Below are 20,299 nucleotides of genomic sequence, written 5' to 3'. Positions count from 1 at the left end.
TCCTATAATAGATCCTTGCTATATCCACCTTTATAATAGATCCTATAATATAGATCCTATAATATAGATCCTATAATAGATCCTCGCTATTTCCGCATTTATAATAGATCCTCGCTATATCCGCATTTATAATAGATCCCATAATATAGATCCTATAATAGATCCTCGCTATATCCATCTTTATAATAGATCCTATAATATAGATCCTATAATAGATCCTCGCTATATCCGCATTTATAATAGATCCTCGCTATATCCATCTTTATAATAGATCCTATAATATAGATCCTATAATAGATCCTCGCTATTTCCGCATTTATAATAGATCCTCGCTATATCCGCATTTATAATAGATCCTATAATATAGATCCTATAATAGATCCTCGCTATATCCATCTTTATAATAGATCCTATAATAGATCCTCGCTATATCCGCATTTATAATAGATCCTATAATATAGATCCTATAATAGATCCTCGCTATATTCACATTTATAGTAGATCCTATAATATAGATCCTATAATAGATCCTCGCTATATCCGGCGTAGGTAACGTCGTTAGTGAATCACGTGCAAAATTGACCGGTTCTACATATAACACACATAGACAACCGGGGGAAGCACGCTACACCGGGTAAGGCACTCAAGAGTCGAGTTCGAGAAGGTTTTTAGCCCTCGTGTGTCATGGCATATTAAGTATAAAAACAACAGCAAAAACAAGTCAGAAGATGTCCCACAGATGGGACTTCACAACTCACCTGGAGCGCTTCAGGTGCTTAAATAGCGACCAGCTGAGGGATCTGCTGGAGGATGAGGAGAGTCTCGAGCGGATCATACGGCGCAGCCCGAAGGTATTTCCCGTTTGGTTTACTATTTAAAAATCGTGCAACCGTGTTAACCTTTAAAAGCCGCTCTCAGACGCAATATTACTTTTGTTAGTTTCAGTAAAAATATGTTTTTACGAAGATATTTCACATTTGATCTGTCTACTGCAGTACAATAATTAGTTTAAACTTAATTATATCGTTAACATGGTTTCGTTTGTTAACCAACGCGAGTTGAGTCTGACCTTAGACACAAAACTTTCCTCAACAAACAGGGTTTGATTGAAAAACCACTTAACGTTCCGGCAGTGCGTCTTTTGTCCACATTACTTTTACGTACAATATCCCGTTTTCTTCATCATACATTCCTGTATAGACGCAGGGTCTTCAGAGGCAGAAAGAGCTCAAGTGGGGCTTCAACCGCAGGCTCGCCGAGCGAAACTTCTCTTACCGGCCTTGCCTCAAGCACGGCAAGCGGCAGTTAGTGGAAAGACACCGGGCTCTTGGTGACCTGGTGGCCTCAGTAAAGCAAAAACAGAGCGAACTGGGTAAGCGTCTCCAGACTGGGAGACAAACTGGTTGCATTTACAGTATGCGATTTCGACACTACTTATTCAGTCCTCATGTTGTCTGAATAACTGTAGATCGTCTGTGTGGGCAGCTGAGCCTCAAGACAACCCGACGGTTTCAAGAGGAAAGGGTTAATCATTTGGCAGACAAATCGGAGGTAAATATGGAATGTACAATTTAAATGCACACTGTAGGGAGCACAGATACTACCAGCGAGTAAATACCAGTTTTCGCTGATTCTCAGGATCTTTGGAATAGATTCATAAACGGAGACATGTTGCTGGCGGAGTTTGTGGAGTCGTTCAGAAGTGCTCGGAAGTTGTACCACAAACGCATCGTTGAGGCGGAGAAAATGCACGAGCTCACCGGAGGACGGAGAGCGGACGCGCGTGACGTCGCTGGGCCTCGTGCCCGCGCCCTGCGCGCACCGCATGCAGTGCACGTGTTCCATCATCTCGCTCCTGTAGTCATGGTGACCCGCTGCACTCTCTCCTTGACGGGACATTCGGTTAAGTCACGGTGCCTGCCTCCTCTTAACCGCCACGGGCAGGCGGCTTCATGGACGCCTTCTGTTTGTAATTATAATCCAGATTATTCTCCAGAGAGCTCAGGCCAACCGCAGAACAAGGCATCTAAAGACCACCCGCCAAAACATCCCACCTGAGGACTTTGTTTGCACCAGTAGCGTTTTGGAATTACAATGTACTACATTAATGTATATGAAAGTGGAAGTACAGTATATTTAAAGTATGGGTGGTTGTATAAGACTGAAGTTGTAACTTCCTAGATGAGAGCTGAATAAATACAGTAGTCATCTCACTCTTTTATCATGTGTTCAACCCACAAAAGAGCCTTTGAGTCATTTATTATTTAAATGTTTTAAACTACATCACAGGATGCTTTACGTTTACGACACATCATCCTGACATATTTCATAGACTGCATTCATACTGTTGTTCTCTGAAGCAATATTCACCCATCTTTATTGAAGTTGGAAGTTTCGACAGTAACTCTGCTCCGAGCTTGCCGCTGCATGTCCATATGCTGTGGGTATCAGTCATTCTTAATGATTACATAGTTAATGACTTATTAGTTTCCAAGCAGCTGTTTTTGTCCCTTGGCTGTGTTAGCCAAGCATGTCTGGACTCACCTGAGTCAGGTGCAGGACAACCAGGGGTCCAACTCCCCACTCACACCCATCCACTCCGCTTGGTGCACGCAAGGGGGAGTCGAGCAGGTGCCTTTGTATATTCGCCGGCTTGTCCTTGGATAGGACTTACGTTATGTCAGTGTCAGTGACTCATTGTTCTCTGCAACTCAAACTGGGCAATTTTCTCATCTATCAGCCAGCTGCTTACAGGCGCCAAGCTCCAGTGCAGGCAGACACAGTGCAAGTAGGGCGACAGGCCATGAAAACCTCCATCAATTATACAACAGCACTGCAAATACTCTAATGATTTTCTTAATTATTAACAAAAAATACAGACCTGAAAATAAAAGCTGCTTTATTATCTGCTTTTAACTCTTTTAGAAAAATAAAAATACTTACAGCAAATACACAATCTTTTTTTATTTCTAACATTATTCAAAATAGCTGTAGTAAACATGGACCTTATTTAGATATACATTTATGCAATCAATAAATAATTATGTAAATTTACTGTACACAACACATGGAAAGAGAGGAGTACAAGTCTGTGTAAATCTTGTGAAGTGTCAACTTTGCTCTGTAAAATTGGTGGCAAAAATCTTTGCAATTCGTTTTGTTTCTTCTCCGTTTGCTGACAATGGTGGAATGCGTGTCTTTGGGTGAAAGGCTCTTCGATATGTACCCTCAGACTTCACAGTCCCCTTAAAAAGAGGCATTTTAGACCATACAAAAAACCCTTCACATAAACATATATAAACCAATCCCAACACTCCTGAATCTGGACAGGGAATGCTGCACCACAGCAACTATATCGATGCTGTGGCTTAACAAATGTGACTATCTCGGAAATATAATAATAAAAGAATAAACATACACCTATACTGGGGAAGGAAATGGACAGGAAACTGGATTAGGTGCTCTACTTACAGGCCCTGAGGAGACAGAGGGGAACACAGGCGCCAAGCGCAGAGCTCTCATCGATGCTTCTAAGTGGTGTGATGGGAGGAAGAAATTTGGAATCTCTACGGCATCACAGCTAGAAGAATGTGGGTTAAGGTACAAACAAAACGAACAAAAAAGTATGTTGATTCTATTAATGAACAGCTTGAAACAATCAGGCAGAGAAGAATTAGAGAAACAAAAATATTTCATTTAATAAAGGGGCAGAAAGGATACAGCTTTGTGTGAGTTTCATAACGGTCTACAGCACATGCTGTTGTACTGGGTCCTGTACTGGGAGGTAATTGCGACTCATCTTCTGAACCAGACGTGCTGTCCTGCTGAGTGTGGTATAAAGTCTGCTGGATGCCCTGTGTGGAGTCCTCACGCAGACCTACAGTGACCTTCTCCTCTTCATCACTGTGCTCCTCACGCAAACCGACACTGAGCGTCTCTTCTTCATCACTGTGCTCCTCACACAGACCTACAGTGACCTTCTCCTCTTCATCACTGTGCTCCTCACGCAGACCTACAGTGACCTTCTCCTCTTCATCACTGTGCTCCTCACGCAAACCGACACTGAGCGTCTCTTCTTCATCACTGTGCTCCTCACGCAAACCGACACTGAGCGTCTCTTCTTCATCACTGTGCTCCTCACGCAAACCGACACTGAGCGTCTCTTCTTCATCACTGTGCTCCTCACACAGACCTACAGTGACCTTCTCCTCTTCATCACTGTGCTCCTCACGCAGACCTACAGTGACCTTCTCCTCTTCATCACTGTGCCCCTTGCCAGGACTTACACATGCACACTCCGCGACTGATCCAAACCCATCAGACAGGTCTGCATCAGTGAGTTCAGAGGTCAGAGGTTGGGAGGGAGCAGGGGACATTGCCATGGCAGTGTCTCTCTGTTTTTCCTGTGGAAGGCTGGACCCACACCCATGCTGGCCCACCGCCTCCACACTCTCTAAAGAACCAAGATCAGGATCAGACAGGACACTCGTCCAGGGGCTGGTCCTATCCGTCACCGAGGTAACCTCATTCAGAGGACGAGGTTCTATCAGCATCTCTTCAAACTCCTCGTCCTGTTCTTCCTCATTCTCTCCATCATCACCACCAGTGGAGCACTGGTCCTCGTGGAGGTCCTCAGGGATGGAGGAAAGGCTGGACTCTTCTGGGTCAGGAGAGATGAGAGTGGAGATGTTCTCCAGTCTAGTCTCTAGGTCTTTCTGAGAACAGGTCTCTGTCTTACTGCTCTCAGACTCTACTGGTGTTAAATGACCCTCAGCAGAGAACAAACACACTTCTGTTTGACCCGCAGGTGGGGTTTGGTCCCTAACGGTGTTTGAAGATGCTGCTTCACTCTGATGTTCACGCACACCTAAACAGTTTGAATATTCAAAACACAAACATTTTAAATTTATCCAGTCTGAGAACTGTTCTTGACCCCCTTTGGGAGAGCACCAGCTGTTAGTCCTGCCTTACCCTTCATGACGCTCTGGGCGTCTCCCTCCAGTGTCTGTGGACAGTATGCCGGACCTCCGTGCTTCTCCTGCCCAGGCTGGCGGCCCTGTTCTGCCTCTCCAGAGAACTCAGGAGTGGACAACTTGCGGCTGAAGTACCTCTGAATATCATCCAGCTCAGTAAGGTTCTTTCTGAAAGTGTAAGAATCCTGATGTGCTAACTCATAACTCTACTCTTCATCACAACACCACCATCTTCCTCCTCTACATGGTTTAACTCCTTTTTTAAGTTCTTGTGCTACTTCACTGCAAAGTGATCTTACGCATGAAAATTTACAGCATTTATCTGATGCTTTTATCCAAAGCAACTTACAATTCTGAACACAGCTTGAGTAATTGAGGGTTAAAGGTCTTGTTCAGGGGCCCAAGAGTGGCAACCTGGCAGTGGGGGGACTTGAACCAGCAACCCTCTGATTAGTAGTCCAGTACCTTAACCACTGAGCAACAAAATACACTATACAAATTAAACTATTATTACTATTATAATTATTATTGTTGCTGTTGTTATTCTTCTTGTTGTTAACATCAGCCAAAGGAGGAGATGATGATGATGATGACCATTAACACCGTCAGCATGGCATGACTCTTCACATCTGAGCTCTTCAGACGGCAGGCACCAGTACCTGAGAGCCGAGATGAGCGCTGAGGTGGAGTGCTGGGTGTCTCCTGCAGAGGGAGCCAGTGAGCTGCTCCCCGCCCCCTGCACAGCCGGGTGGAAACAGTGAACGCTGTCCATGTGCTCATCGCGATGATCAGTCACAGCAGACCTGACAGAACCACAGTGAAAGGACAACGGTGCAGTCAGTAGCTAACTAACAGCGTTATAGTACATTCTCATTCATCTTCAGCCATGCTAGCCTTGTCCTGTGAAAGCGCACCTTTAAAACAGGAAGACACACTGGAGTTGAGTGTCAGGATACAGTCCTCACGCTTCTTACCTGGCAGAGAGCAGGCGGAGGTGTTCGGAGGAGGAGCTGATCTTGTGGCTGGGGAAACTCCTGTACATGCCCGTGGTTTGGTAACACAGTGGCAGGGCACTAAACAGAGTCTGCAACAACGACATGAGCAGTGCCGATCACTGCCAGCGGGGTGGTGCTCCGCCAGAGGGCACAGGACCCTCCTGCTTTCCCAGTAGTCTCCTCTTGTATTTTAAATTGTTTTATGAGACAACTGAATATTAGGATTTTAAAAAACGAGCCCATTAAATAGAGGCGCTTAGGTGTCTTACACTGGCATCAGGGGCAGAGATCTCGCAGGCAGCCTGCCTCTGGGGACGGAGCTGCTGCACACCCACCAGGGGAGACACAGCCACTTTGAGCTGTCCCTGGCACTGCCCGCTGAAGTCTGTGATGTTGTACCAGCCACACACGGACTGAAAGCCAGACAGGAGTGGGGACAGGTCCACAGAGGCGAAGCCGATGACCCTCTCAACGTCTGTGACACAAACACAAGAGATGAGCTGTAAAGGGTTCAGCTCACAGTAAGGTCGCCAGTCTGAGTAACAGCACAAAGCAAAACCAGTGAGACAGGGCTGGCATGGGCACTGGCTGCACCTCCTCTGTGCCAAACTTTGAAAACCAGCAACTGCTGTGGATCCACAAGAAGCTCCTTGGAAAGCCTGCAGCAAACAAAGAACAAAGAACAATTAGCAGCCACCCAGGCGTGCGAGCGGTACAGCCCCGACCTCAGTGAGGGGTCTGACCTGCAGTCCTGCTGGTGGTCCCACACAGGACAGCCACTGTCCCGCACCACAGCCGTGGTCACCACGCCAGGGGCATCAGCTGTGGCGTACGACACACAGCAGCTGGGGAGAACATCACCACGCTCAGCTAAAGGACAACCTGTGGACGAACACACGGTACACACTAGACGTGGCAACAAGGCACCATTAAAGCACTAGGCAATTAAACAATTATGTAATTAGGCAAAAAATATACACTGCTCCCAAGTCATCACTGGCTTATGGGGTCGTGAGTAAAGACTTTACAAGAAAACACAAAGGGGGCTTAATTCTTCAAATCTGTCTGTAGCACAATAACTACAATACTGAAACCTTTAAAATCACTATAATGCTGCCACTTACTGAACTTACTGAAGGGAGACTGTTGAAGCCTTTAAACACCATCACAAATCTCCTTTTCAAAAACAGGAAACTCAGAATACAATAATGTATTTGGATGTTTTACAGAAAAAACCCTGCAAACTGTTCATCAGGTTTTTAAAAGCGCAGACATTTTTAACTGAGATACCCTGTGAGTAGTTAAAAAAGTTAAATGTGATACTGTGATTCTAAAAAACAAACATCAAATGTACGTTATGAACTTTCTATACGCCAACAATGCCTTCAGTGAGGTACGGTACCTCTCAGACTGAGGTGCATGGCTCTCTCTACACTGACTGTCGCTGTGAAGGACTTGTCATCCGGGAGCTCTGTGTCGTGGGATGCCTGCACCACTGCTGATCTGCGGTCAGGCCTTCCCTGCACGCTGCTGGAGGTGTGAGACTGTCTAGACATGCCGGACGAGGGCTCCCTGTCCTCCTCTTCCTCTCCTGAGTTACTCAGATGCTCCACCTCTTCCTGGCTGGTGGGCAGGGCTGTGTATGGGGCGGAGTCAGTGGTCGCAGCGATGTGGACTCTCAGAGCAGCTCCTCCCATGTCAGCAGCAGAACGCTTAAATAGAGGGTACACACCTGCACAGGAAACGAGAACATTACTACATTACTGTTTCCAAACAAACAGCAAAAGGTTCTGGGAAACATGTACTGAGGTTGAAAGCACTAAAACCAGAATGAACATGAACTTTAAAGAGCGGTAAATCCTGAGTTACTGCATTTAGCAGACAGTCTTACCCAGAGTGGCCTATGTGTTTATTAGTGCGACAGTATGTGTGCTCCCTGGGTACTAAACCCAGGACATTAGTGTTGCCAGCACCACATGCTACCAGATAAACTTCAGGAGTAGTGTGTGTGTGTGTGTGTGTGTGTGTGTGTGTGTGTGAGAGAGAGATAGAGAGCTGCAAGACAGAGATCCTCCTTACACAGTTGGATGGTTATTTAAACACCTACAGTGTTCAGATGTTTCTGAGAAAGACGTACCACTTATTGTCTGCTTGTCTTTTACCGCTGCCAGTGCTGAGAGGTTGATGAAGGCAGATCCGACTAGGCGATCAGAGTCGTGCGGACGGACTCTCTTCTGTTTCCCAAAAGAGACCCAAAGCTGCACCTCCAACCGCTCCTCCCTCAGGTACCAGCGCAGAGGCTGAGTCTCTCTCAGCTCCAGGATGTGGGCAACCGGGAAGGCCAGCGTGGCCCTGCCCTGCTCCAGGGCTGGGCGTCTGAGGGCAGAGCAGCAGGCCTCCTGCTCATACAGCTTGTATCTGTAGTAACAGTAGGTGGATCGCTGAAGTTCACTGTGGCCCGGCAGCAGCAGGCAGTGGACGGGAACCCAGGCGCGCGGTACGGACACAGACAACACCAGCAGGCGGTGCCGCTCTGAAGACGCGTCTCCATCCTCTTCATCCTCCTCCTCTTCGCCGGGTTTTGGGACCTCCCAGCCCAGGAGCTGGGCTGACCTGAGCAGGCGCTCACGGTCTGCGCACTGGGCGAAGTTTATGGACAGCTCCAGCCCGCCCACCGGTGTCAGGCTGCATCCTGCCCCCAAGCCAGGGGGCAGGGACAGAGCGAACCAGCCGGAAACGCCTGGGGATGGGAAGTGCTGCTGTGAGGAGTTCAGTGGACCGAGGTGAACACCTTCATCTCTGCCCTGCTCACCTGTTCTTTTATGAAGGAGATCTGCTAGCCCAACTCTCGCCAAGCCCAGCACACCGTCCCTCGACCTCCATGGGACCCCTGCAACGAAACAGAGTCAAACACAAGATAAAGAGCTCAGCAAGGCCACTAACGGTACATGATATGGAGGGAAAAATCACATAGAGGACAGACTGTGGCTGCAATGTGTCTCATGACCTAAAACACATGGGTAACACAGCTGAAGGTTCAGATTTATTGATTTATTTGATATTTTCACTTAGTTAGATCATGTTAATGCCTTGTCTGACCAAAATTCCGATTAATACCATTCAAGAATGGCTGGGATCAAAAATGTGATTTCTCAGGATAACCAAACCCCTTGGCCTTGAACGATATGACTACTGTGTGGACCTCAGATTAAAACAGTAAGAGACATTAATGCTGTGTGGTAATTGTGCTTGGGTGTCTCACCCTTGTGTGTGTCTCTGTGGTAAACAGTGAAGACAGCCGTAGCCTCCTGTAGCAGCTCAGCCAGACTGACGCTCTCGCCGCCCTCCCTCTGAATAAGCAGAGGGCAGCAGAACTCGGCGTGGTACTCAAACTCGGGGCAGAAGGTACGTGCGACCACACGCGTGCTCTGGCTCTCCTGTGCCGGCAGGAAGGACAGCTGCACACTCACCAGGGCATTCACCCCTACCTCAGAGAAGTACGGCAGGCCCAGGGCGCTGGGAACAGAGGGGAACAGGATGAGGGCCAGTCTACGGAACTGTGGGACATACACCCTGAAATACCCCCCCCAAAATGTCATGAGGCTCAGTACTGTTACATAAAGCAAGACTTCAGTTTTCCCATTAGGGGAGGTATTAGTCACTGGGGAGGGCTGGGGCGTGTCTGGGGCGTGTCTGGGGCGTGTCTGGGAGTGAAAGGGGCAGGGCCAGTCACCCACCGTGCTGCAGCCTGCAGTCCCATGGCTCTGTGCAAGCCCACTAGCAGGTACACCACGCGGGGGGATACACCACTCCTCACACCGCTCATCCTCACTGGTCGGCTCCTGTACTGAACACTCACTTCAAGGAGCCCTGCTAGCCAATATATATGGTGCTATTATACAGTATTAACACCCTAATAAATCAGGGAATATCATTCAACCCTTTAGTAAATTAAAGCTTAAGTCATATTTTACTCTCTGTTTTATAAGATTAACAGCTTACCTGAAGGCTGGGGCTGGATCTTGGAAGGCCTGTCTGTCCTTGGGATGAGTGGGAGGGAGAAGAGCTGAGCCTCGGCTGGGCTCTGACCCTGGAATGTCCCCGTGGCTTGGCTCCGGCCCTGCAGCGTCACCATGGCACACAGCTTGGCCATGGGCAGAGTGCCTCTGGCTGCCAGCTGTTCCCGAACATTTGGGTAGTAATACCTGACAAAACAGAGGTGCTTCTATTGGACCCAGAGACAGCTAGGACGTGCAGACAGCTAGATCCTCACTCTCTAATTACTCAATGAACCTCAATGGTCTCATTGTTAAATGAGACCATTAAAGTTACAGATCTTGGCATAAAGATCTTGGCATTATTATGGATCGTAGTCTTTCGCTCATATTAATAATATTTCTAGGACTGCCTTTCTCCAGCTCAAGAACATTTCAAAGATTAGGAACATGCTCTCCTCACATGATGCAGAAAAGCTAGTCCATTATGATTATAAAATATTGCTAATGACCCACAAAGCACTGAATAGTTATGCCCCACAGTACCTAGAACTCCTAGTGCATGATGACCCACCACATCTGCTTAGATCAAAAGCTGCAGCTCTTTACTAGTACCAAGAATAAGAAAATATACCACAGGGGGCAGAGCATTTTCCTATAAAGCTCCCACACTATGGAATAACCTTCCTGTAAATGTTCGAGACTCAGACACGGTCTCAGTGTTTAAGGCTAGGCTGAAAATCAATCTGTATGGTCAGGCATTTTATTAACTTCTTCCCATCTTAGGTAAAGGTGTAGAACTGGAGGGTTCATGGGCATTGAGACTTATGGTAAACTGGCATGTTATGATGCTGTCACTTCTGGCTCTTTCCTTTTAGCTGTGCTGTCATAGCTAGATCTGCCAGAGTCCATCTTTGCACACTATAGTTCTATAATTTACACATCCAAGTACCTGGACATGCCTAATAATCTAGTCTTTCTTTCTGCCGAGGTTCACCTACCCCTGATGTCTTGGTGTTACTGACCCTCAACCCGTCTCAGCTGCCATGGCTACTCCCACCACCCCCTGGTGCCCCTTGCTGCAGCCCACCACACCTCCGCCCCAGCCAACCACTTCTCCATTGCCCTTGATGGACGTTCTCGTGCAGGATGGGTCTCAGACACATGCACACCATCAAGACCAGACTAGGACCTCTAGAAAATTACACTAGACATTAATTGTTTATTTTTTACTTTCCTCTTCCGTGTTTTTCCTGGCCACTGTCGCCCTCGGCTTGCTCACTGGGGGCTTGGATTTGGACATTTGTAAAGCTTTGTGACAACAGCTGTTGTAAAAAGCGCTACAGAAATGAATTTTGACTTTTGACTAATACCTGCCAAAGGTTACCAAACAACACCTTGCTTGTTTTTAAATGTGTTTGTGTTTTTTTTTTTGTATTGTCTGTAGGCTTAATTTGTCAATACAATACCAACATAATAACAAACAGGATTACAGGAACCTTCTAAAGATGAATAATTCCTTCTTAAACATTCCTGTTGTGTTCCTCACCACATACCTGGCACTGTATGGGTACCGAGCCCCAGACAGCACTCACTTCCTTACCTGCACCACACTTCAAACTGGATTCCTCCCCCGTTAGCGAGGCCCTGGCTGGCCAGGGAGCTGAGGAGCAGTCTCTGCACGGGAACACCAGGGGACGCTAGCAGAACATGCGTCTCGCAGTGTCCAAACACAGGATCAGGTACGCAGAGTGTGGTAGCTGTTCGGTAGGGCTTAAGATCTAGAGCTACAGAAAAGGAAAGGATTTAAATTTAATAAAATTGAGTAATATTAAATGATAGAAAACACCCACAATACCCACACCCGCACCACAACACCCAAACCCACACCCACACAGCTGCTTACTGCTCTCCACAGTGTGTGGGTTGATGTGCTCCATGGCCTCCACCTCCTGGGTGGGGAAGGAGTACTGTGTGTAGCAGTCTGCCTCTCCCCAGACGGTGGACTGCAGCGGGGTCAGGCCCTTCACTTTCTCCACCCGCACCACAAACACGTGCTCCATCAGGACGTCAGCTACAACCTCGCCGGCCGTGGGCGCCTACGTAGCAGGTGAACAAAACCGCATTAAAAACACTGTGAGAAAACTGAGAAAATAAATATTTCTGTTCACCATTGAAAAAGAACCGCTCTAAGTGCTGAAAGCCTGTGTGCAAGGCCTGACGCCTGACTGGGCTTCTGAACGTTTGGGACGTGTGAATCTGCAGTCCTGGAGGAGAACAGCACTGTCTATGCTCATTACTGGCTGATTATTTGGGATGTTCCACCATGGAAAAGTCACACCTCTGGTAAATAAAATATTTTACAGCACTAATACTGTCAGGAACAAGTCCAACCCAGTCATCTCTAAACCAGAGTCTAGACCCCAATCTTCACCTTAGTTCTGCTGCACATTCACACTGCACTTCTGTTTTTTAACCTAACTTACTACACTTTTGCTTGATTAGATTATTTTACAATGTTAGATTTTTAAAAAGATTACAGTATTTTATTCATTTTAATTAGGTTTAAAAAAACAAAAACAAACAAAAAAAACCCTTTCCTACTTAAATGAGTCTTTCATATTTTTCATTAACTGTCTTCTGTGTGAAATGTTCTGTGTAAATGCCCCTCGCTATCCTTGCAGTGCAGTGACCCTCCAGGAGTGAGTCTGACACGCGTGTGTTTTACATTTACAGCATTTAGCTGACGCATTTATCCAAAGCAACTTACAATTCTGACTGAGTACAACTTGAGTAATTGAGGGTTAAGGGTGTTGCTGAGGGGCCCAACAGTGGTAACCTGGCAGTGGTGGGGCAGCAACCTTCTGATTACAAGTCAAGTACCTTCACCACTGAGCTACCACTGCTGTTTTACACACTCCAGCTGGACGGACCTTCCTGTCCGCTGCAGGGCTCTGGTCCAGCAGGTGGGTCGGCCGGGGCGGCTGAGCTCCGGAGCCCATCTCCTCGTCTCTGCCACGCTGGAGGGCCACGACCTGCTGGGCATGCCCCATGGCCAAGCACACCCTCAGGCTCCCACGAGCGTCACCCGTGAAGATGTCCACTACGGGCACGTAGCCGTCCACCGCCACCACGGGGTACTCAGCCTGCAGGAGCAGCTGGGAGACCTTGGGGTCTCTACGGGACACAAAACATGCGCCATAAAACGTGTGCCTTTGTCTAGAAACAGGGGAAAACTGGCCATACAATCACAGTTCAGTTAAAGGGAATTCAAGATTTGACCACAGTGTCTTTACACCCAAGGAAACATGTAAATTAGGTGTTGTCATTCCTCCTCGTGTAGTTCATTAATATTAACTGTGCTGAAGCCAACCTGAAGGACATGTAGAACTGATGCAGAGGCAGTTTAACCAGCCCGAGGAGTTTGTCCTCATCTGACCTGCTGGTCCTCAGCCAAACCTCTATTACCATGACATTGTTCCTCATTCTCTCCAGAAGTTTGGAAGTGAGAGTCAATGGAGCAACCTGCAGGACACACACACGTGCACAAGCATGCACATACAGACACATATCAGATTGATGAACTGAGATCACACTTACTTTGGCCAAATATCTTTCCATAGAAAAAACAAAACAAAACAAATCCAACCCCAACCCCAGTGCTCCAACCTGAACCAAGCTGAATGTTGGCTGCGTCTGTCCCCAGCTGACCATGGATCGCGTGCACTCCTCAGACCCAAACAGCTTACAGTTCAGATAGACGTTGGGCTGCATGGGGGAGCAGACGAAGTCCTTCCCGTCCGGGACCATGAGCAAGACGTGAAGCAGCACATCACTCTGCTCCTCCTGGGTGGGGCGAGGGTCTGGTGCTCCGCTTCGTGGTGAGGCAGAACGGGACCGGGACATTTGGATGGTGTGGTTGGGAGGAGTTGCTCGCCTTGAGGAGTCTGTCCTGTACTCTTCCTCTCGGAGAGACAGAAACCCTCCTGTGTGCTCGCCGTCCCATGGCCCTGCGGAGACATCTGCCTCCTGGGACAGCATTCTCCGAGGGGACGCACCTGCGCCCCCTGCCACCTTCCTCAACCTGCTCTTGGAGGAGAAGCCCTTCTTGTCTTCAACTAGCTCAAACGACACCTTCAGGCGAAATTAAGGAAAAAAAGCCTCACCTTTAATTTCATTTCACTACTTCGCAACTTATTATGAAATAAAATCAGAGGACAGCACCCCACTCACTGAAGGGCATATTACCTTCAGAGGCCCAGTGTCCTGTTTGCTTGGGCTGTCCTCCAGCGTGTGGACAGGCAAGACAGTAGTGATGGTCAGCTCATCACTCTGCAGCACACAGCGCAGGGGGAATTCTGCCATCCCGATGGGAACAGGCTGAAACATCCAACAAAACCTCATCCACTCCGCACGACAGAACACCTGGCACTCCCATCACACTACAGGCACTGATAGATGTGATAAATGCCACACTTACCTTCTTCTGAAAACTTTGCCTGCAGTAGATTTTGAAAGGAAGGTTGGTGTCCCACCACCGCTTGATGGTGGGGCCATCAAAGTGTACTGGAAAGACACTGCGCTGACGGAAGTTCAACGCTGGGGAAATAGATGCGTTCTACTTACCATTCAGTCAATGCGGCTGTGCTCTGGTCACTACTTACAGACAAAAGGCAAAGCTCACCTCCTTCCACAACTTTACTGGAAACGACTCGCGTGACCTCGGCTGGAACTGAAGATCCAGGCTCGTTCTTATCAGAAGATGGTAATGGAAAGAAATATTCCACGAAATAGGAGCTAGAGAAGACGCCAAGGAAAGACTGGAGTTATTTATACAAGTATAACCATTCCCATTATAAAAAGGGAGACTGGTTTTCAGATCGTACCATTTCTTGGTTGTTAGAGGCAGAGGTGGTCTTCCTCTCTTTGAGAGCATCCTTGGTGTACCTGTAGTGTTTGTCGGGAGTGCTAACTGAAGGATGCTAACTCTGGCTAAACGGATTCTTCCCAGAAGTGCAACCCTGTCCACGCTGAGCTCAGGGAAACTATCCTCGGGTCTTGCACACTGACCAGAATTCTCAACCGGTCTTCAGAGATCCAAAAAATATTTAAAAACAACATGTATTAAATTACTGCTTTAGTAATGACTACAATGGTATTGCTCTTCCTGTCACTATGGCAATTTAACAAACATAAGTTACCAGTCAACCGTTCATCACCAAGAATCAGGGACCAGGATTGTTGATGCAAATGAACTGACCTGTTTTTTTTGTCCGAGCTATGTTTGCAGTGAGACTCATCTTCTGTTGGACTCAAACAGCTGTCAGACTGGAATGGAAGAAACCAAAGCAGGATTATGGAAGCTGCAGTAGGATATCAGAGGGCTGTCCAAGAGCAGTGTTACGTCTCACGCGGCACGTACTGGAGCTCTGTAGAAGAGGTTCTCCAGGAGACTCTGATCATACTGCGGATCACTGAAGTCACTGTCCAAGAGCAGACTGCTGCAGGCCGAGAACAAGCCTGGTGGGGAACTCTCACCATCCCAGACAGGAAGTACCGATCCAGACACACTGAAAACAGAGGAAGGACAACATACCTTACCTATGCCAAAGACACACAGCGGATACGATTTGATTTGATTTAGCACAGGAATGGGCAGTGGTATCTCAGTGGTTAAAGTACTTGACTTGTAATCGGAAGGCTGCTGGTTCAAGCCCCACAACTGTCAAGTTGCCACTTTTGGGCTCCTGAGCAAGACCCTTAACCCTCAATTGCTCAAGTTGTACTCACTCATAATTCTAAGTCACTTTGGATAAAAGCATCAGCTAAATGCCATAAATGTAAATGAGTGGAACAGACCAGTCTTAACAGAGATTGCAAATCTATTACTGAAAAATTTAAACTCAAGTGAAACTTCAGCACACAGACACACAGATCCTTCAGGTGAGAAAAGGTTATGTGCACACTACCTCCCCAGCAGCAAGTCCACAGCGGAGCTGTGCATGTGTGCCATGCACTCTGAACCAGTGAGCCCAGGGTCCTGAGAGGAGCTCTGGAGGTCAGAACGTAGGATGTCCTGAAGCAGCCGTCCTGAGGAGGGCATAGGTGGTCTTCCCCAAACACAAAACAGTTACGCTAGCAAGCAATTGCCCTGTTCTACTCATACAAGCTGATTTTTCAAAGCAAACAGCGGGACGTACGATAATGGAGCGGCTCCAGCGTTGTCTCTTGGTAAAGGAAAGGGCGTGTCCTTCAGTGCCATGTCAGAACCGATGTCAGACCTCAATGCTGAGATCACCATGGCGTTGCTAAGCTTGCTACCACGCTCAAGGAGAACTGAAAGGGAACAGTACAGAGGTGCTGCTGGCATTAGCTGTGTTACACTGAACTGAACTGGAGAATGTCTACAGTGCGGTGATCTTAACTGAACTGGAGAATGTCTACAGTGCGGTGATCTTAACTGAACTGGAGAATGTCTACAGTGCGGTGATCTTAACTGAACTGGAGAATGTCTACAGTGCGGTGATCTTAACTGAACTGGAGTGTGTTTCAGCTCTGATTTCATCACAAACAAAAATGCAAAAGACTGTAATGACAGAAACCACCTGTTTGTGAAGCCTACCAGAGAGGAGGTCCAGAGAGGCGTCCGGTCCAGGTGTTGAAGGACCAACCACAGCAGCAGTTGGAGCAGGCAGAATGTTCTGCTGGTCATCAGGTCGCCCTGCTGCTTTCCTTGTGAAGGGAACGTTTCCTCTTCCTTGAAAGTACAGGTGATCCTTCCCCCTGGTACAATATATATAATTAAGACAGACACATCCCATTTGTCAGTAGACATTTAAAATTATAGAAGCTGTCCTTCTATAATGTGCGCAGTCACTCTTTTTGATTTGAGAAAATAATACTTTTTGATGATTTTAGTAAAATGTACAAAATAAATCAGCCAAAAACTAAAGGACGAAAGAAACCTGGGTGTGCTGCTGGAACTGTTTCCTACAGACTCTCTTCCAGCGCTGCTTGGAGCACAGAGAGACAGAGCCGGAGGCCGCAGCCCAGGTACGGACTCCGGCACCTCTGTGCTCATGTCTGTGGTTGGCATAGAGCTACTGCCATCATAGGTCTCAGTTAGTGGCTCCAGGGCCAGTGTGACCTACAGAGAGAGCACAAGGTTGAAACCATCTACTGGGGAAGTGGGAGGGAACACCAATGTCTTACATTATGTTCAGCACCCACCTGAAGCTTGCCCAGTTTTTCAGATGTTGGTGACACAAGGGTAAAAAATCCATTAATGGAGTGGGATAGAGACAATCTAGCAATGCCAGCTATTTGAACACGTGCGATGGGTAAGTGATCAGGTTTTGTGAGAACATCCAGCACCAGTAAACCCATATCTGTGAATAACACACAGGCCCGCGCTGCAATGAGGACGCACGATGAAGGCATACACGAATTCAAAGAGAACAGCAGGGAAATATAGAGGAATCTACAGTGAACTGTGTCAACACTGGTATACATTTAAAATGTAGACGTCCACATTACGTTACCTGTCAAATATGACGTAAACTGCTTGGGTCCACAACGGACTGGAAAACGAGCGGTGTCTTTAACGTCTCTGTGTGGCGCGAGGGCTCCGTCCCTGGGGCGGAAGAGTGTGCCACCGGCTGCCTCCCCCCACCAGCGAAGTCGGACCAGGGTGACGGGGGGCGGCCTGCCTGCTGCCCACACCACCCTGCCCATGGTGGCTCGAAGAAAACACCGCACCTGGCCCTCCACGAGAGGAGGGATGCTCGTGGAAGGGGAGACATCACTGGAGACTGGCACACAAAAGCAGGGAGAGCCCTAGTTAATGCACGCCTGAATAGCAGATCCTTCTAGCACAACTCAAACGAGCTGGATTTATATATAAGAAAAGCGTCTCCTGCTAAAAACGACCTCAAATGTGTCTCTCTGAAGAGAGCCCTACCTGATATTATGTGTATCTCGCTAAGCTAAACCAGAGTTAGCTGTCTCCAGACTAGCTGACAGTGGCTAACGCTAGCTAGCATGTAGCTGTCAACAAAGCACCACTTATTCTCTTGCCTTTGTGTCCTTGTATAGTTATTAGCTTACCTTTTTTTCTGTTACTTCCGAATTTGGTAGATTTTGCCCTTTTGTTCTTCATACCTAAATCAAGTAATGAGCTAGTAAACCGTGCAGGTTGTCATTCCTGACAGCGTCTGTGTAACTTAGGAGTCACAACCAAGCAACGAACTGTGCGCTCGTTTCTCTTCTTCTGCTGATCTCGGGAAAACAGCAGCTCGCTCATTACCGCCCCTGGAGGAATAAAACAGAACTCCAGCGAGTAAAAGTGCGTTTTTTCACGCCTCCAGCATGCTTCGATTTTATAGGATGTTTCCTTACTCAGAAAAACAAAACCCCTCCACATCACTCGGCCACATTACTTTTTGTCGAAAATTAGGGAGCTCTGGGCATCTGACATAAAGTGAAACAGGCAGAACGTTAATGAGCATGCGCACCAGCAGGTGGCAGCACTGGCCTTTATAATGGAGACGCAAGAAAACAGTCGACGTCATGTTTGAGGTGACGAAATATATGCATTCTAGTAACCATAGCAACGCTTGTGTCAAGGTGGTTGTTCAGTAAATGCACTACCTCCGGGCTCAGTAACATGTAGTGACACTACAGAAGGTGGGCTAGTGACCAACACTACATAGAGCAGCATTACTGGAGCTGTTTCCATAGCAGTGATGTAAACAGATATTTGGACACAGAATATATGTATGATATATACATGATTTGTATAAGATCACATAAAAGTTTTGTACTATTTTATTTTCCATAAAATCTATCAAGGATCAGAGTCATTTAATTTGAACCCACTAGCTGCATTGTCTTACCCTCGTTTAACTCCATTAAATTTTACCTTAGCTCATCATCATTGTGAGCTTGGCAGCATGTAGCTTCCCGACACCACAGCCCAAGGAATTCTCCGCAAATCCAAAGACATTCCCAAAGAATGCTACAAAAGGTTGATGATTCCTTTCAGTCTGGAGGAAGTTGCAAAGTATTTTCCAGACACTAGACTCCAGTAAAGCATAGTCAGAACAAAGCGACAAAGACCCTTTAAAATGACAGTGGACCTTTCCAGGGTGTCTGTCCCACCCAAGTCTCTCTGACCACAAGACACACACTCATCTAATAAACACATGCTCATATAATGAAGACACACTCATCTAACAAGCCCAAGAATAATTTCCAGAACACAAATGCCTTTCTCTGGGTTTGCCATAGACACTTAACCTTTGAACGTCAGATAGACCGGTATGCGTAATGTTTAGTCCAAATGAAAACCAAATACAGCTTTCAGCAAACCATTAGAGAACGCCATACCAACACCATACCTGCTGCATTCTGGACAAGTTGCAGAGGTCTGATGGCTCTTAGAGGAAGACCAGCAAGTAGTGAGTTGCAGTAGTCGGGCTCTGAGATCACAAGAGACTGCACAAGTACCTGGGCAGCTTCCTGTGAAAGGGCCGAATCCTTCGTATGTTACAAAGAAGGAATCTGCAAGACCAGGTTAGATTAGAAACATGAGTTAAGAATGACAACTAAGGGCTTGGAGTTCCTGGGATGTATTAAAATTTAGTTTTATTTTGTTATTCAATTCCATATCATGTGGGTCACACTGTGAAAAATGTTTTTAAAAAGCAATCAAGTACTCTTGTCAGATTTGTGAAAAAGTCTTTCATGTCCTTTTTGATAAATGTAGGAATCCTTTTAAACTCACTATTCACTGTTCTGTGTCTGTCTGCAGTGAAAATGAATGATCTCCACTAACCAAATACAGCTGTGAACACACAGCATTCCAAAGACATGGTGTGTGTGTGTGTGTTTGTGTGTATACACATGCAGCCACTACCTGTCAGCACTCCCCAAACTGAACCCTTATGTGAATGTAAAGGTTCACTCACAGACAGCTTAGGGTCTCTTAGGGTCACACTCACAGAGAGTGTGATAGACTGCCCTGGTCCTGGACGTCCCCAGCCAAGCCACACCCCAGCACAGCCACGCCCCAGACACACCCCAGTTGCTACAGCCTGACCAGGAGGCTCTGACTCTGCCTCACTGAATCTACAAATAGCAAAATATTGATGATACAACTCTAATCTGGGCAGTGGTGTGGCATGAGCGTGAAAACCACTAACCAATTAAAGGTATGAATGTCATTTTTTGTGTTATGAATAATTCCATCTTTATTCAGTCAAAGCACAAAAACACAATCCAAAAACACAATCTTTACTATTAACATTTTTGTAGGACATGATTATTGCAAATTCCA

General features: G+C 47.0%; 2 protein-coding genes across 4 annotated transcripts; one reads left to right on the top strand and one right to left on the bottom strand.

Annotated features, from left to right (window-relative positions):
• The first annotated feature begins 620 nt into the window (after nt 1-620).
• Nucleotides 621-2,645, top strand: LOC113587646 (vacuolar protein sorting-associated protein 37D-like). Its single transcript, XM_081700143.1, has 4 exons — nt 621-851; nt 1,201-1,372; nt 1,469-1,551; nt 1,639-2,645. The coding sequence occupies exons 1-4, from the start codon at nt 729-731 to the stop codon at nt 2,056-2,058; spliced, it is 798 nt and encodes a 265-aa protein (XP_081556269.1). The 5' UTR covers nt 621-728; the 3' UTR covers nt 2,059-2,645.
• Nucleotides 2,646-2,882: 237 nt separating this feature from the next.
• c2cd3 (C2 domain containing 3 centriole elongation regulator) lies at nt 2,883-18,234 on the bottom strand. Of its 3 annotated transcripts, XM_081700142.1 has the most exons (33): nt 18,070-18,234; nt 17,505-17,774; nt 17,194-17,351; nt 16,929-17,110; nt 16,586-16,746; nt 16,164-16,299; nt 15,933-16,073; nt 15,386-15,533; nt 15,224-15,291; nt 14,850-15,050; nt 14,648-14,760; nt 14,444-14,562; nt 14,212-14,343; nt 13,633-14,097; nt 13,337-13,488; nt 12,882-13,140; nt 11,870-12,062; nt 11,567-11,750; nt 9,971-10,173; nt 9,706-9,838; nt 9,231-9,484; nt 8,781-8,858; nt 8,106-8,708; nt 7,371-7,700; nt 6,712-6,850; nt 6,563-6,627; nt 6,238-6,443; nt 5,948-6,057; nt 5,633-5,776; nt 4,972-5,141; nt 3,721-4,867; nt 3,472-3,580; nt 2,883-3,245 (listed from the first exon to the last, which is right to left on the bottom strand). In XM_081700142.1, the coding sequence occupies exons 1-33, from the start codon at nt 18,119-18,121 to the stop codon at nt 3,111-3,113; spliced, it is 6,960 nt and encodes a 2,319-aa protein (XP_081556268.1). In that variant the 5' UTR covers nt 18,122-18,234; the 3' UTR covers nt 2,883-3,110. The 3 variants fall into 3 exon arrangements, with proteins under 3 accessions (XP_081556268.1, XP_081556266.1, XP_081556267.1); XM_081700140.1 differs by having other exon boundaries at nt 8,106-8,858; XM_081700141.1 differs by having other exon boundaries at nt 8,106-8,858; nt 12,897-13,140; nt 18,070-18,233.
• Nucleotides 18,235-20,299: the final 2,065 nt, after the last annotated feature.

This window comes from Electrophorus electricus, chromosome 17 (assembly GCF_041902795.1).
Source record: "Electrophorus electricus isolate QZ-2024a chromosome 17, ASM4190279v1, whole genome shotgun sequence".
Lineage (NCBI taxonomy): Eukaryota > Metazoa > Chordata > Actinopteri > Gymnotiformes > Gymnotidae > Electrophorus > Electrophorus electricus.
This window is presented reverse-complemented; position numbering and strand designations above follow the sequence as displayed.